The sequence below is a fragment of the Corvus cornix genome, chromosome 3, assembly GCF_000738735.6.
Source record: "Corvus cornix cornix isolate S_Up_H32 chromosome 3, ASM73873v5, whole genome shotgun sequence".
In the NCBI taxonomy this organism is placed as follows: domain Eukaryota; kingdom Metazoa; phylum Chordata; class Aves; order Passeriformes; family Corvidae; genus Corvus; species Corvus cornix.
This window is the reverse complement of record NC_047056.1, coordinates 114,406,096-114,422,447: the sequence shown is the minus strand read 5'-3', so window position 1 is coordinate 114,422,447 and position 16,352 is coordinate 114,406,096. Positions and strand designations below refer to the sequence as shown.

Here is a 16,352-nt window from a genome sequence, read left to right as displayed (position 1 = left end):
GTTTTACAGACAGCACTGGCTGCCCTGCAGAAAGATGGCAGCTGCATGATACTTTGAAAGTACACTAAAAAAGATGATTTCTTGAGTACTCAAGTCTTCCCATCAGTCTGAACTGAATGCCAGGGAGTTTGCCAGCATACAGGTACTAGATGTACACACTCCTGGAAATTTCTCCCACTTGGGACAAAGTCTGTGTGATGACACAATGACATCAGTCTGTGTGAAGAGCAAGTCCCCAAGTTTACAGGCAGGTCGGGGGCAGAGTGCTCCTCCTGCCATGACCCTGTCTCCCTGGTACATGCACAAATCTGCTACCCCAATTCTGGAACAAAGCAACAACGTAGGAGTTCTTTGATGGGAAGAAAAGCCACAGGTCTGCAGCTGATGGAGAGGCTATTTCTGGATGACAGGTGATGCAGAGCCTCTTTCCCTGTACATTGCCACATCAAAGCAGAACTCACATAGACAACAACTCCAGGAAAACAAAGACCTACTCCTCAGATCGAGAATACTTGCAGAAGTTGAACAACAGGTAGCAAAGCTGTCCCTTGAAAGGTCATGTCAAGGTGTGACGTAATGCATCCTGACTGCAGACAGATTTTTAGAGACATGGGAATAGCAGGAAAAAACAGAGCATGCAAGGATGCATTGCACTGCCAGGAACATCACTGCTTACTTATGAAATAAACCATTTCCACACAGGGTGGCTGCCCAAGCAGGGCATGTCTGTGCCAGTCAGGTGCAGGGCAGCTCAGCAGCCTGAAGGCAGGCCCACAGGAGGGATACTGGGTAAGGATGTCAGGACAAACTGCTTGCTGCAGTCACAGCCTGTCCACTTTATTATAAACGCGGGTTGCTACAAGCAGCACTCTCGTGGCCCTCATGGACACAGCTCCCCAGGCAGCTCCCAAAGCTCCACAGTGCTGGGAGGAGAACTCCGTGTGTATTAACATAAAAACCCACAGATGATGTGCCTACAAAACTTCACAGTTTCAGCATCGTTTCCTGGGTCAGCCCCTTGAGACACAACATTAAAGAAGAGGCTAAAAGGCAAACAGTATCCCAGTATCAGTCTTTCCTGCACCTGACAAGGCTCCAATCACCAGTGAATTCTGCTCCCAGTCTCTGGCACATCTGATGTGGACAAGCACATGTACACACATGCCTATCATGCCAGGGAACCTGGAAAGGAGTAGATGCCTTTTTCTGTTTGGGCAGTCTGTCTGACAGGCAGGGGAACCCCCAGCAAGCATTACCTGACCCAATTTTGATCAGTCCGTTGTGCTGGATGAAGATGGTGTCACAGGTCAGGTTGCCGTGAATGATGGGGGGATCACAGGAGTGGAGGTAGCTGGAGATGCAGAACAAAGCACTAGTCAAGGCCTTGAATCCCTCCCTTCACCCCTTCCCATCTCAAGAAACATCAGAAGAGAACAGGAGAGCAAAGGGCACATGCCAGGGATTTACAGTAGCCGGGAGGTACAATTCCATGACTGTACATCAGCCTCTAGCTAGGTGAGAACCAGGAATAAATAGGAATTGTCTCTAATGATCAATCTCCAGAACGGGGTGGGGGGGGGGGGGGGAACAGAAAGCTTTCTCTGATCAGTTCCCAAGAAACTCAGGGTACCACAGGTAAAGACACAATTTCATCCAAGCCAGTACTGCTGAATGGATTCTAAAAGGGTTACAACTTCATACCAAAAATATCAGAGCCTTACTCTGTCCCTACACAGAGGGGACCAAAGAGGCACTTAGTGCTATAAACACACAACTGGGCACGTTTGCCAGCAGAAACAAATACAGCTTTTCAGTGCTGGGTCCCAGGTACACTCTGTTTTTGCATCTCACTCTGCCTTAGGTTTATGTTAGCAGCTAGCACAAATGAGGACAGTCAGCTCCCAGAAGCTTATCAGAACCCCAGCTATTCACCAACAGCTGTAATTTGGCCAAATGACACCAGTTTTCTCTATGGAGTGAAAGCCATGCTCTGTCACCCAGGCTATTGTTTTTCTAAGGTTCTAATTAGCTACTCATCAACTCTAGCTCAGGTGGAACAGAGTTTTTAAAACCCAAAACACATTCTACTAAGCTGTATTGAGCTAAGATGGCTGCAGAAGATCTGCATCATCAAGAAATGTACACACACATCTAACAACACCATGCCTCAATATCCATGAATCCACTGCCTGCAAAAGGGCTGCAGCCTGCCAACACTACAGAAGTTTTTCTCAGTCCTCTCACATGGAACTTGATTTCCCAGTCATCTTTGCAAGATGCTCCTAACCATGGTGAAACCTGGGTTATAAAGCTGGATACTCTGGAGAGCTCCCTAATACTTAACTGCCACACTCACTGGCACATCAGTCCAGATTGCTGGGATCTCAAGGTCAGTACCCCACATACCTGAGAGCAGAGAGGATCTGGGTACACCATCGCTTCCAAGCCTGCAGACACAAGAGGAAAAGGATAAAAATCATCCACAAGGAGCTAATCTGTAGTTCTGTGATTCACAACCCACTCGTAGGAAGAAATACACACTCCAGCTTTTACTCAGTGCAGGTGTAAAGAATCAGTACTCTTATGGTCAGCTTGTTTCTACATATTCCCATGGGTGCAGAAAAACACCTGTCCTTCAGAGTCTCCCATGCACAGGCACCTTCCTCCTTTACTGTGAGGGCCCCTGGAAAGGGACATGCTTGTCACACCACACCTTAGAAGCTGCAGAGCTACTGGCAGTAAAGCAACCAGCACAGAACTGCTGTCCCAGAGAACCTGCAGCTGAACTAGGTTACAGGGACACGGGGGAACTGCAGCAATGTGTTATCACCAGTTCTCACTGGGATCCTCTGCTGAAAGGGCTTTCCAGGGGCTGATGGCTCTAAAGGAATATGGTCATACAGGAAAAAAGAGTTACCTTTTCATTCATAGTTTTGTGGTTTTTCTTTGTCTTCTTCAAGAACTGTTTCAAGCTCCCTGAAGACATGTACTCAGTGATGAAGATCACCTGCGGGGCAGTAGGACACATTACCCTCCACCTTGCCAATTACCTAACAACACAAAATGAGAACCCAACAGCCTGATGGCTGCACTTACCCTGGCCTTGTTCTCTTTCACATCAGCCCAGTATTTGTGGAACTTCACAATGTTGAGATGATCCAGCTGAATTAAGTTGTCAAACACTGCTTTAACTTTTTCCTTAACATCAGAAAGACAAAGACACGTCACATCAGAGACCACACCAACCTATATCCTTCTTTCTTCTTGGGTCTTGGTCCCCTCAAACACCAACATGTATGTCAAGCCCCTATGCTAAGAACAGGCAGCATCCCATTTCCTTCTGCACCGCATCTCAGCGGAGTGAGGTTTGATTGCCACGTCTAAATGAATACAAGAGCTCATGGAAATAGCACAACAGCTTTCCAGTACATTTCCTGTACAGGCCAGGCTTAAGCCAAATTTGCTACATTTGGACATCACAGCACTCCAAACCCAGCCAATAGTCCACACAAAAAATCCCCAGTATCCATAATCCCACCCTAGGGCAAGGTATGTTTCTCACATCCTGATGGGAAATACATCAACTTACTTCTTGAAGCTTAAAGTTCTTCCGCTCAGAAAACTGAACTTCATTCCAAACAACTTCCACACCTTCCTCCGTATCCATGGCCAGGTAGGCACTGTCAATCCCCGGGACATTGCGCTGGTTCACCTGGAGGGAAGGGTGGAGAGACCTGTGAGCTCTAAGCCAGCAAGACCAGATCATTGCCACGCAGCACTCATAGGAGAATTATGAACTCTGCTCATTAGCTTTTAATTAAATGAGAATTCCAGGACAGGATTTACACACGTATCTTGGAGCAGGGCATACCCAAAACATGAGTCACTGTAGGCCATGTGAGCAGCAAGTCCTGAGCATACCAGTGGGAAAACCTCTTGTGCACAAACACTGTGTTTTAGCAAAGCCGCCTTCTGCCAACAATATATTAGATTTTCATGGTTTAGGATACCTGTAGTTCATTCCAACACAAAAAACCCACTCCAACCATACCAAAGGGATAGAGAAATGTCTCAAGAACTCAGATCCAACTTTGTGGAGGAATCCTCTGAAAGGTGATGATACCTGAAACTCAATCAAAGCAGACAGGAATAAGGGGAAAGCTGCAGGTTCAGAGGTGGGAACCAACACAAGAGAAATCACTACAGTAATTTCTTTAGTTAATAATTGTAAACATTGACCCAGCACAAGTACATCCACACCAAATATTAAAGACACAGATGAACACTTAGAAAGCAGCAAGGTAAGGGGAGGGAATTGAGAGTTTAGAGCCTGGCATGAGAATGGCAAGGGCTGTGGGAGGACATAAGGCTGAAAGACCTGCAGAGATCAGAGGTGAACCCTGCTCCCAGCAGCAAAGTTTTCCATAACACTGTTTTTCTTCAGATATGTAGCAGCATTCAAAGATGTATTTGCAGCATTCACATGATCAAATTTACCCAATTTCATCATTCCAGCCGAACAACTCTATCCCATTCTACTCCTTCAGCAGCCTGACAATACAGAGTGACAGGCCACCAGTACAGGTGGGACTCCTTATGATCTCCCAAGGGAATGTGAACAGGCCCGATGACATTCAATACCCTGACACTGCAGGCGACACACTGCAGTGACAAATGACGCCAAGCACAGCAAAACCATGATACAGACTTCTCTGGCAACTGAGCAGTAAATGAGTATGACACAAGCAACTGCAAGGTGTGGCACAGGCAGGAATAAGGGATACAGGCCATAATTACATAAGAAGAGCCTGAGCTACAGAGGTTACCTATGGAAAACCATCACAGGAGGTGACAGCTGAGTATGAACCACCCCACTTCCTTCTACTTGAGCCGCCTACATAACTGAGGGGTGAAAGGACTGAGATTTGGTTTAGGAAGATGTTCACATTCATCTTAAAAACTTGATATTATATATATATGTATATATATATATATGTATATACACGCGTACTGATACCAACAGGCCAGGGCCGTTATGTTTCATCATTAAAGGAAGCTGAAGGAATAAAAATAATTAAGGATAGAACATTTATTCCTTCAAATTTGAGAATAAGCAGTATCTTAGGGATGACAGCAGCATAAAATTGCCCAGTACAATTACTAAAGCTGAATGGCAAAAGGCTTTAACTTCAGGGAAGTTTGAAGAAGCCCGAGGCAGCAGAAAGGCAGGTGTGTGTAAGCAGTGCAAGGACAAGATAACAGCCACCACACCGACACTCAGTGCCCTTGTATCCCTTCATCCCTTTGGATTCTCTTCCTCTGTCCCACTTGCTGCCTGTACACAGAAACATCAAGGTTGGAAAAGACATCTAAATCACGGAGTCCAACAGTTAAAGGCCCTCTCTTGAAAGGCCTCCAGCTTTACTGGATTGAGTAAGTCCTCAAGTACTAGCAACTACTCAAAATCTGCCCCAATAATGCAGCTGGGGCTGTGGACTTGTCACATCTCCCAGTCCTGGCCAAGCTCCTCAAGCGTAAATGATTTCCATGACTCATAGGCAATATTCCAGAGCACCAGATATGACTCAAGACACAAAACCCAGCTGACATCACCGATGGCAATACTGTTTCTCAGGAGATTCTACACTTGGGGAGAAGAATAAAAGGGGAAAAATGCAGACAGACAACTGAAAGGCAACAGCAGATTCCTCCTGCTTGCCAAATCCCTATCCCACATCCCTCTCCATGCTCGGCAAAGCAGAATCCTAAACCCTCATGAAAGCATTGAGATAATGTATTACTCTGGTGTTTGTCCCAGACAGCCCCAGACTAGGCAGCTTTTACACTCTGAGGGAGGAAGTGACGTGAGCCCAGCTTAGCCTGAATTTCTGCAGCACAGCAGAGGAAGCAGTTCCAGACTACAAAAGTACCAACACAGCTCTGAGTCCATGTAAACAGGAGGCAAGGAAACTCAAGAAGAATTTCAAGTGAATTACTTAAAGGAGTATGGGTGGACTGATACAACAGCTCTAAGGGAAAAACAGTTTGGAAGTTAAATTTCCCTCTGGACGGTTATTCCATTGTCCAACACGTATTTTTTCTATAGCTCTCAAACATCTGTGTATCTGTTGCTGAAAGAACACAGACTTTTGGAGAGACATTCCGTAGCTCACATGATCTGTCAATTAAACAAAAAATAAATACAGCCTGAATCACAAGTGACAGCAATGATTTAAAGTGTAGAAAATAAGGGTATAAAAACTGGGGAAAAGTCCACAATAACTAGGATATCAGCACAGAATAGACCTGCACATTGAAAAAGAGCTGAGGAGTGGCAGCACACCAGGCCAGACCCTCACAAGAAGCCCCAGGTCTGGTTCAGAGTAGCATGAATACATTAACCAGTTTCCCTGACCACTTGTTTAGGCCAGAGAAATGTGAAAGCTCTGCCCAATCACCTGGCAAACAGCTGGGACTAGAGATAAGAGACCACCAGAGCCAGCAGCTGGGCCATGAGGAGCTCAGCTTCTCCTTGAGCTGTGGGGAAACAAAAAGCAGCAAATTTACCAACAGAAACTGAACAAAAAGGGCTCTCTGGGATCTGAGGCTAATCCGGAATGTAACACAATAAGGAATGCCAGGTCTACTGCAGGCAAAGGGAAAAGAAATCCAACAAAGAAAGAAACAATCCTACTTCATGTTTTAATTAAACTGGCACATTGGCCTTGCCAATTGTAGTCATGGTAGTAAAATGCCTGAAAGGCTTTAATTCAACAAGAAAATTAAAACAGCCAGCGTAATTTAACAGTGGCAAGGAAAGGAAGGTATTGATTATTACCATGGCTGTACAGACCACCTCATGCAGCAACTTAACTGTAAGGAAAAGACAATCTGACCATCAGCAATATAATAACTGGTTTTTCCAGACACGCTGCAACAAGTAACAAGATCAAACACATTAGCAAGAAGTTAGTTGTTAACCCAATGGACACGTCCGGACCATTTAAAGACAGGGTTAAAAGTCCTCCATGTGTTGAAGCTCTCCCTCGCTCGTAACTTCACTGCACCTGTTCAGGAGATGCTGTGCTGAGACCCGAGCCAAAAGCTGACACATCCTTTAGGCACTGACAGGACGTGTCTCTGTCACTTCCCGTGGGTCCTGCTCTGTGCTGACCCGCACAGCTGAGCCCCGCTGGGAGCCAGGACACCCTGCACGGAGCCCAGGCCCCTCCTGCATCTGCTCTGCAGGAAAAGGGGCAAGTTTTGAACCACTGCATGGTGTCACACCACCATTCTACAGGCTGTCACCCAGTGGCTATCCAGCCTCTCCAAAAGCACTCTGACAGTTCTGGCTAAACAACACACTGCAGGACAGACCTAAGTACAAATTCCCGCCAGGTAACTCCCCAGGCAGTATATCAGCAGTTTACAAAAACACAAAAGTATGACAGGAGTTAAAGTCCTTTGAACAGAAGCAGCACTTCTCAGGATACAGTCACTGAGATTGGAAAAGCGCTCTCAGATTGAGTCCAGCCATTCCCCCAGCACTACCAAGGCCACCACTAACCCATGTCGCAAAGTGCCACATCCATACAGCTTTTAAATACCTCCAGGGATGGGGACTCCACCCCTGCCCTGGCCAGCCTGTTTGAAGGCTGGACAAATCTTTCAGGGAAGGAATTTTCCCTAATACCCAACCTGAACCTCCCCTGGCCCACCTTGAGGCCATTTCTACTTGTCCTGTCCCTTGTTTCCTGGAAGCAGAGTCCAACCCTCACCTGGCTGCAGCCTCCTGTTGGGGAGATGTAGAGAGTGATAAGATTCCCCTGAGCCCTCTTTTCTCCAGGCTGAAACCACCCCCAGCTCTCTCAGCCGCTCCTGGGGCTCCAGCCTCTTCCCTGGCTCTGTTCTCTTCCCTGGACATGCTCCAGTCCCTCAATGTCTCTCTTGTTGGGAGGGGCCCAGAACTGACCCCAGGACTTGAGGTGCAGCCCCACCAGTGCCGAGTATCCCACAGGGAGACAGGCAACATTCCCCCTATTTAATGGATACCAGAAATGCATACAAATTGCCTAATGCAAGACCAAAGGGACAAGCGCTCAGTCTCACTTGGTGCTTCAAAACAAACAAGCAATCCAGTGGAGTCTCAGAGCTCAGTCATACCGAACTGGTCTATAGAAGGAGGAAGAGGCAATGATTCTTCACCCCTAACTCCCAAAGGGAAACAGAAACAGCACAGCAAAATAAATAAGCAAGTGTGGAAGAAAACCCAATATCTGTAAATAAGCCCATTCAGACAGAAGTTCATCAGGAAAGTTCTGGTAACTGCACTGGGGCAGTAAGTTCAGATGAGTGCCAGCAGTGTGAAAACTCCAAGGAGAGAGGGAAAACCAGACAGGATAAACTCCATGGAAGCTACTCCCAGTCTGCTATAGCCCATCCTGTTCTTCAGTGATACTTTCACTTGGCAGAGAGATCTTCAAATCACTGCAGGCAACTCTGAATAACATCAATCACACAGGAGGGGTTGAAAGATCAGTACACTGAACAGAAAATGCCATAAAAATTGGTATACTGTGGAAGTACCAGTCTTGGAAACAATCCCTGAAGCCACATGAAACACTAATGAAAAGTGATTATTTAATGTTTTCTGGTAATACTGGAGAAAGCAGGCAATGAAGTCAGCAAACATCGTATTTTAAAGAGGACTATGAATACCTGATCTTGACACATATATAAATTGCAAAGTTGACTGCCTTAAGATGTCAGAAGTAAAAATGGCTTCAAGGTGAGATTATGGGTAATTTTGAGATGGAATAAGAATATTTGGGTACACTATTCATGGGATGTTTGAGGGAAGTTCCGAAAGTGTGGAAAAAGAATGATCAAGATGAGTCTCAAGCCAAGCCCTGAGCCTGGTCACCATCACCTGTACTGTCTTTTTGTTAAACTATTTTTCAAACTATTTTCTGTGCCAATGTGCTTCTCAATCTCAATGTATGTGCACAGGCAAGCACACATATCTGCAAGCAAACTTCATGCCAGAATAGCCAGAAAGTTGGGACAAGAGGTCTTGGGGTCAGATTTTGCAGAGACAGAGGGCCTGGGAGACAGGTACTAGACACCTGAAATGGGATTTTTCCTGAGCACTGATAAAGAGAAACAGGATACAGCTATGCCTGTCATCCATGGTACCATGGGATTCTTGAAAATCACCATGCTTCCACAGCTAACCTATGTCTGGCTGTGCCTCTGTCCATCACAATTTGCCACGCAGCCTCCCTACAGGCAGGTTCTGGAGTCAGAGCCAGCAAATGGCCTCCCCCCTCTCCTGGCCCAGCAGGAAGCTTCTTCCCAAGCCTAAGCTCCACCAAACCTGTGGCAGCTGTCAGGACACCACGATCGCTGCCTGGGCTTCCCAAGACAGAGGGCTGACAAGGGAAGGCTTTGGTGCTGCTGCACAGACCACAGTATTTTTAGAACAGTTCTGTAAGGAATGCAGAGAGAACTCCATCCCTCGGTTGCAGGCAGCCAGAGTGTGACCACCACCTCCAGCCTCCCAGGAACGCTGGGAGAGCAGCAGCCAGCCACTCCTGCTCCAGCCACTGCTGCAAGGAGTGAGTGCCAGCTGTCCGTCACAGCCTGTGAGCAAGGACAGAACAGGGCTGTGACAAAAGCTCAGTCCCCTCTGCACCCTGAAGTGCCCCTCAGCTGATTCTGGCACATCCCAAGGGTTCATTTATCAGGAAGCCCCCGCATGAATCAATAAAAATGTTAAAAGACCTCATATACTCCCTTCTTCTTAATGCCTTCCCTATGGTCAAGGAACACTATAAAAATTACAGCATGTGATTAGTTTCCTCCACCAACTGGAAAAAAACCAGATCCATTGTCAAAGCCTGTCAGGGAGCTGGCAGCCCTCTAAGCACCAGCTTGCTTGGAGGACTGGTGCTTATCTTTTACTACCTCAGCAAGTTTCTTTCCAGTCACAACAGAGGCTGAGAAAACCAGACTCCAGCATCCCAGAATCCAAACACTCAGTCTGTTAGCATTTTTTCTCCAAGAATCCTGCACTCTGTCCCCTTGAAGAAATGTAAATCCAGAAGTAGAAAAGTCACCAACTGCCTTCAGATGAAAAATTATTCAAGCAACTGAGACTCCCCCCAGAAGTGAGATGACAACAAAGAGATAAAGATGCAGCAGACTCAGGGTTTCATTTCCCGTCTCTCTGAGTTCAGGTCCTCATGAATCACAGCTCTTTTCTTAACACTGGATAGTTACAGCATAGATTGAGAGCATCTGTAAGCCTGAGCACTGAAATCCAACTGTAACTCCAGCCATCAACAGCTGGGAAGTGCCAGTCCAAATGACAGACAGACCTTCCATAGAAAAAAGAGAACCAAACTAACGGCAGTGTGCTACCTGAATTAATTTTTTGAACTTCCAGTATCCAGTGAAGAACAGCAAGATGGGACTCACATGCACAGGTGCATACCGTCTCAAACTCTGCTCCCTGAGTTCTGCTCCTGACCTGACACCGAGAGCCACACAGAACTCCATCCACCACCCTGTCGTAGTCTGCACGCCATTGTAAGGGCAGCTGTGAAGGGCTGCAGCTCTCATCTAGCTACCTGACAGTGAAAAATCCCAGACAGAAAAACAAGAATTATTCAACATGGCAACTGCTGCATGCCCAGCCATACTGACACATGAGGCCTGTGCCCAGAGATAAGGCAGAAACGAACCTCTTGATCTCAGCAGTCACTGAAGTGGGGCAGAACATGGAAAGTGCAGCAGGGGAAAGTCCAGCAGCTGAGTTGCAAATGAGTTACTAATACATCAGCCACAGAACAACGATCAGCCACAAAGTCACTGATGGCTATCAGGAACTGAAACGTCACCTTCAGCCACCCTAAAAATCCTCCTCAACACTTCAGAATCTGTGGAACAGATGCACAACCCCTGTGCCTGCCATCAGCGCAGGACAGCATGATCAGCACTGGGATGAGTTTCCAGACGACAGACAGGACACGAGCAGGGCTGCAAGAACAGCACAAGGTTCCCCCACTGCTCTTGAGCAGCCTGGCATATTCTCTGGGAAAGGGCAAAGGTATTTAAGCAGAGACCAGTGCTCATTCTCCCATTTTCTCCCTCTTCTGCTCTCAGTGCCAGGCTTCACGTTCTTGTAAAGTCTCTTGCGCTGGAGAGCGCAGCAGCACTTGATGAGAACAGCACCACCCCAGGATGTACCCCGTGATGAGCCTACAGAAGAAGCAGCCAGACCCACCCAGGCCTGTCGGGCCTTTGCCCTCTTCACCTTGACAGACACACTCACACATGCCCCCAAAAGGGGACCTGCTTGTGCCCACACTGACAGCATGACACAGATTCCTTCTTACTAAAGTATACTACAAAGATGTCAACAAAATACTTCTCATAAAGTTTTGGCTTACACAGTCACACAGTGCTTTCCTCCCCAGAAAAGGTACATGAAGAAACTTGGTCAATAGACAGCTATCATACACAGGACATCCCCATCTAGGAAGGGTTGAGCCTCTCCTACCCACATGAGCTTGCCAAGCCAAACACCATAACACTGGGTTGAAAATAACGATTCTGCTGCAGCAGAGCACAACTTTTCCTACAGTTATGTTATATGTCATCCATGTAGCTTCCAGGGACAGGAGGCACAAAGCTCTCAGTTTCAGGTTCACCACTAGCCAGCTTCAGGAGGCTAAACCTGACCTGCTAATGCGGTGCTGCAATCCTGCTCCATTAGGAAGTTTTTATTCCTAGGAGGCACAGCAGATAATTCTCAAGATATTCGGACAACCCAAGAAAAGTAAGTTATGCATGCATGCTGCCTTCAAGAAGGAAATGGAGTGTTACTGCAGAACAGCAGAAAGAGAGGGGTTGGTTTGTCAGGGAGAGCAACCAGAAGGGAGCCAGGCGAGCACAGGCTGGGAGACCCCATCAGTCCTGTGACCACTCCTGCTCTCATGCTGTGAGGCCTTGCCCTGTGCTTCAGCCATGGGACAAGATACCCTGTAAAGCCTCACCTGTGCGCTGGTAAGGAAAGCAACCAGGGACATGGGCACAATTCCAGAGCCAGATTCACCTCTGGGAGGAAAGCAGCACAGTCCACAACACTGCAGGAACCACAGGTACTGCTCCACGTTCCACAAAAAAATGGAATTTGGGGAACATAAGTGTTTTCCGTCTTGTTAAAAAGGGTTCTTAGTTTAAAATGTCACAGAGGTATTAGATTTTAATAAAACTACTCTGAACTTTCACAGGAATTAGACTCTTTGCACTACAGAAGCTCCCTGTTTCTAGGAGGAATTACAATCAATGAACTCAACACTCAATCCTTTTTTACATCTGAAGTTTAGGCAGGAATAGAATACAGAATACAGAACAGCCAGCTGGAAGGGACCTACACAGATTCCCTGGTTCCACTGCTCAACCCCATCAGGGCTGGCCTATGTCACAGCATGCTGGACATTGTCCAAACTCCTCAAACACAGATGGGCCTGGGGCACTGACCTCCTCTGCAGGAAGCCTGGGGTAGGTGTGACCCTATCAGTAAGGAAATGCTCCCTCTTGTCCAGTCTGAGCCTCTCTAGATGCAGCTTGGAGCCATTTGCTGGTGTCCTGACCCTGGAATCCAGGGAGAAGACCTATATTGGGACCATCCCCTCTCACGAACATCTGGTTCTGCTGTGTGTAACTGCCCCAGGATGGGATTCTGTGCCCTCCCATTCTGCTCCCGCCTGAACGGGGTTTGCCCTCTGGATGCCAAGGCACACGCTTGCTGCAGCCGAGATGCTGCTGACCAGCACCCGGGTCTCTCTGGTCCCTTTCTGCAGGGCTGCACTCCACCCGCTCCTCTCCCTGCTCAGACTTGCACCCAGCACCATTTCCCCTCGTGAACCAATGTATTTTCATTAGTAGATACGGTTCAGCCCAGGCGGCTGAAGCTAAGCTATGACCGTATCTTCCCTTCAGCAGCTACTGCTGGGCGGCTGGGCCCGGACGGCGCTCCCCAGAGCCCCGCCAGGATCCCGCACCCGGCCCCGACCCGGCCCCGCGGGTGCGGCCGCCTCGGGGCGCGGCCAGAGCGCGCCACAGCCAATGGGAGCCGCCGGCGGTGATGTAACGCTCCGCGCCGCCTGTCATTGGCTGGCGAGACAGCCCCGCAGGCTCCGCCGGCCCCGCCCCGGTGCCGGCCCTGGTTCTCGTCCCGGTGCCGGTGCCGGTCGGGCCGCGGGGCGCCAGGGAGGGCCTGAGGCCGCTTCCCTCGAATCGGGAGCAGGCGGCCAGGGCGTGCACGGACGGCATGGCCAGCGCAGGCCGTCCTGCCGCCCCACGACTGTTCCGGGACCGGCGGCGCGGGCACCGTGCCGCCGAAATCTGCTCGTTTCGGTAAATAGGCACCGACATCCCCGGCTCACAGCCAGCCCGCTCCTCCCTCCTCACGGGCCCTCTCTGCACTGTCTGCACAGCCCCACTTCTGCTGCAGCGAGTTCATCACTCATGGATGGTAAAACAATCTTTTTTTTTAAAAAAAGCGAGGCCATTACACTTCAAAACCTACACCCGAGCTCGGCACTCGGAGCAAGCAGGAAAGAATGTCACACACAGGAAGTACCAGAGCACAGGCAGAACATACTGTCTCACTCTGCAACCACATGTGTCCATTCCTCTCCAGATTATCATGTCTCATTGCTTCCACGGTGCCATCTAATCCAACATCCAGGAGATACTTCCATAATAAAAGATCGGGATTGCATCACCGGGGAAAGGTTAGCAAATGCTTTTTCCACAGAGTAACACCATCTCCCTGTGAGGGGTAGCGAGTAAGAGCCTGTTCATAATACTGCGCTGACAGGAATAACCAGTGCAGACTGAGCTGTCACACCTCCCCGGGAAAAAGGCCACGCTGCTCTGGGATGCTCAGCAAGTAAAGTTGTTATTCCAAATAAATTTCATGTTACAACATCTGCAGTGCAAGAGTTTACTCCGGAGAGCAGATCAGCCCAAATACTTAAGACAGCAAAGAGAGTCTGATGTCATGCAGTTCAGGGAACAAAAGCCTCTCCACAAGCTGGGGGCTAATTGAGCCACAAATTCACATGTGAAACCCAGAGACACGCCAGGATTTCACTGCAGGGTCACAGCTGCAGCTGAGGCCGCTCCCAGTCAGAAAATAATCTGTGCAGCCCTGATGAGTGAAGGCTTCAGCAGCAGCCCTGAGCTCACCCAAATCACTCAGCAATGGCCCCAATGCCCATCCCTCAACCTGTGGTGGTAGAGCAGAGCTCTGACCTCCACAGAGGCAGCCTGAAGCCATAAGACACTCATTTAGCTACACCAAAATTTCAATGAATTTCTTGTGTCTGGGCCTTAATTTTTCTGCTGAGGGGGAACTGAAATCCAAAGAAAACACTAGAGCATCCCAAATCTTACTTGTCGTGTAGGAGAACGCAGGAACTCCTTTGTCTCTTTGTGTCAAAATGATCAGTACTAAATAAAACACATTGAAAAGATGACACAAACCAGCTTTGTTCTCTAGCATGTGCCCATTCAGTGCAGAGCAAGAGATAAAGCACTTCAGGTATGGAATATATTGTGAAGGACAGAACCAGAGCTTCACACTTCTTTAAAAAAAAGGGGAAAAAGAAACTTTTTTTTTTAATGTTAAAGCTACATTTGTAACCAATCTACGGAGCTCTGCCAGAAAAGGCACATTCTGACCACACCATGCCATCGTTTGGCTCAGGTTAAACCAAACCATGACAGCTCTCAGCAAGCAAAGGTGAAGAACTGCAGGGAATCCCTGACCTTACTTTGACCTCCAAATTTACATCAGAACAAATTACTCTCTCACCACCACTGGGGTTTGCACTGCCCTTTCTGCAGTGGTGGACAAAGCAGACAAACCCCTGTGCTTAGCCCCTGATTTGGCTGAGAAAAGCCCCATCAGCACTTGTGCCGCAGCGCTGGAGCGAGCACATTGCCTGACTGTCAGCACCTGCCAGGGCTGCACAGCCTGCCCAGCTAGGGCAGGGGCACTGTGCCAGCACAGAGCAGAAACCAGTTTGTGCAGACAGCCCCTAGGAAGAAAAACAGAGCCCAGCAACGTGCAGAAAAAAGGATCTGTCCCAAACAACATGATCTAATCTCCTTGTGCCTTTACACACTACACTGCCAGCACATGCAATGAGCAGTGGGTGCGGGTAGGACAGGCCAAGAAACAAGCCTGTGTGAGCTGACTCTGCTCTATCCTGATTGCAGACGACCAAGCAAACCAAAAGCAAGGATTCAAAAGCTGATGAGACCGGGTAAGTGGCCCAAGCAGGTGGCCACCTCGGCAGCAGGTACCATCTACATTCCCCAGTGAACACCAAGAACTATCCAGTCATTCCTCTTTACCATTCCCAGAGCGAAAGATCTGTGAAACGCGATGCACACCGGGAGTGCCGGAGCCACTCCCTACTCCACAGCAGCAACAGCTGGCCATGACACCGGCCTGCGGCAGGGGAAGACATCACTGGCTGCGCCCCAGCCGAGACGCTCCGGGCCCGAGGAATGGAAGCCCTGCGGCTGGCGAGGGGCCACCCATCTCCCTGCCTCCCGGGAGCCTGACGGACCCCCACTCTTGGGCGCGCTTATCCCGGGGACAGGTGGCAGGAGGAGCGGGGCGGGACAAGCGGCCGCCCGGGCCCCGCCCGGGCTCCCCCGCAGTCCAGCTCCGGGAACCGGCCCCCGGCACTGACCTCCTCGCGCCGCTTCTGCCAGCGGCCGCACGGCGACTCCTCCAGGATCTCGGACTCGTCCTCGCTCTCCTCCTCCTCCTCCTCTGGGGGCGCCGCGGAAGTCACCGGCGCAGACACCGAGGTCATCCCCGGGCCAGATGAGGCGGGCTCCGGCTTGGGGTCGGAGCCGCTGCCGGGCACCTGCTTGGACTCGCCCTCCGACATGCTGCGGTCGCACACCCTACGGGAGAGGCGCGGTCCGTGAGGCGCGGTGGGGCGCCAGGCCTGACGGGGCCCGCCGGGCCGGACCGGGCCGCGCCCGCCGGGCCTGTCAGCCGGGACCACGCCCCAGGCCTGCCAGCGGCGCCCGACCTAGCCGGTCCCGGAGCGAGGCGGGGGGCGAGGGGCGGGAGCCACGCACTTACCGGGCCCGCGGCACCTCCCGGTCCCGAGCACGTCCCCGCCGCAACCGCCGCGCTGCGTAACGCGCCGTGCGGGGTGGGGCCTCTGCCGCAGCCAATCAGCGCCGCGAGTGGCGCGTCAGCACCCGCCAATGGCCGGCGGGCGGAGCTCCGCCGCGCCTCACACGACAGG

At 49.7% G+C, this 16,352-nt stretch overlaps 1 protein-coding gene across 2 annotated transcripts in view; it reads right to left on the bottom strand.

The window, feature by feature from the left end:
• The window catches only part of NRBP1 (nuclear receptor binding protein 1), a 34,017-nt gene extending 17,727 nt beyond the window's left edge, over nucleotides 1–16,290 (bottom strand). For both annotated transcript variants that reach the window (XM_039569761.1, XM_039569762.1), the window contains exons 1-7: nucleotides 16,184–16,290; nucleotides 15,780–15,999; nucleotides 3,590–3,712; nucleotides 3,097–3,198; nucleotides 2,918–3,007; nucleotides 2,407–2,447; nucleotides 1,257–1,351 (exon numbers count right to left, since the gene is read on the bottom strand). In XM_039569761.1, the coding sequence (XP_039425695.1) occupies nucleotides 1,257–1,351; nucleotides 2,407–2,447; nucleotides 2,918–3,007; nucleotides 3,097–3,198; nucleotides 3,590–3,712; nucleotides 15,780–15,983 (655 nt within the window). In that variant the 5' untranslated portion in view covers nucleotides 15,984–15,999; nucleotides 16,184–16,290. The remainder of the gene's footprint in view (nucleotides 1–1,256; nucleotides 1,352–2,406; nucleotides 2,448–2,917; nucleotides 3,008–3,096; nucleotides 3,199–3,589; nucleotides 3,713–15,779; nucleotides 16,000–16,183) is intronic.
• Nucleotides 16,291–16,352: the final 62 nt, after the last annotated feature.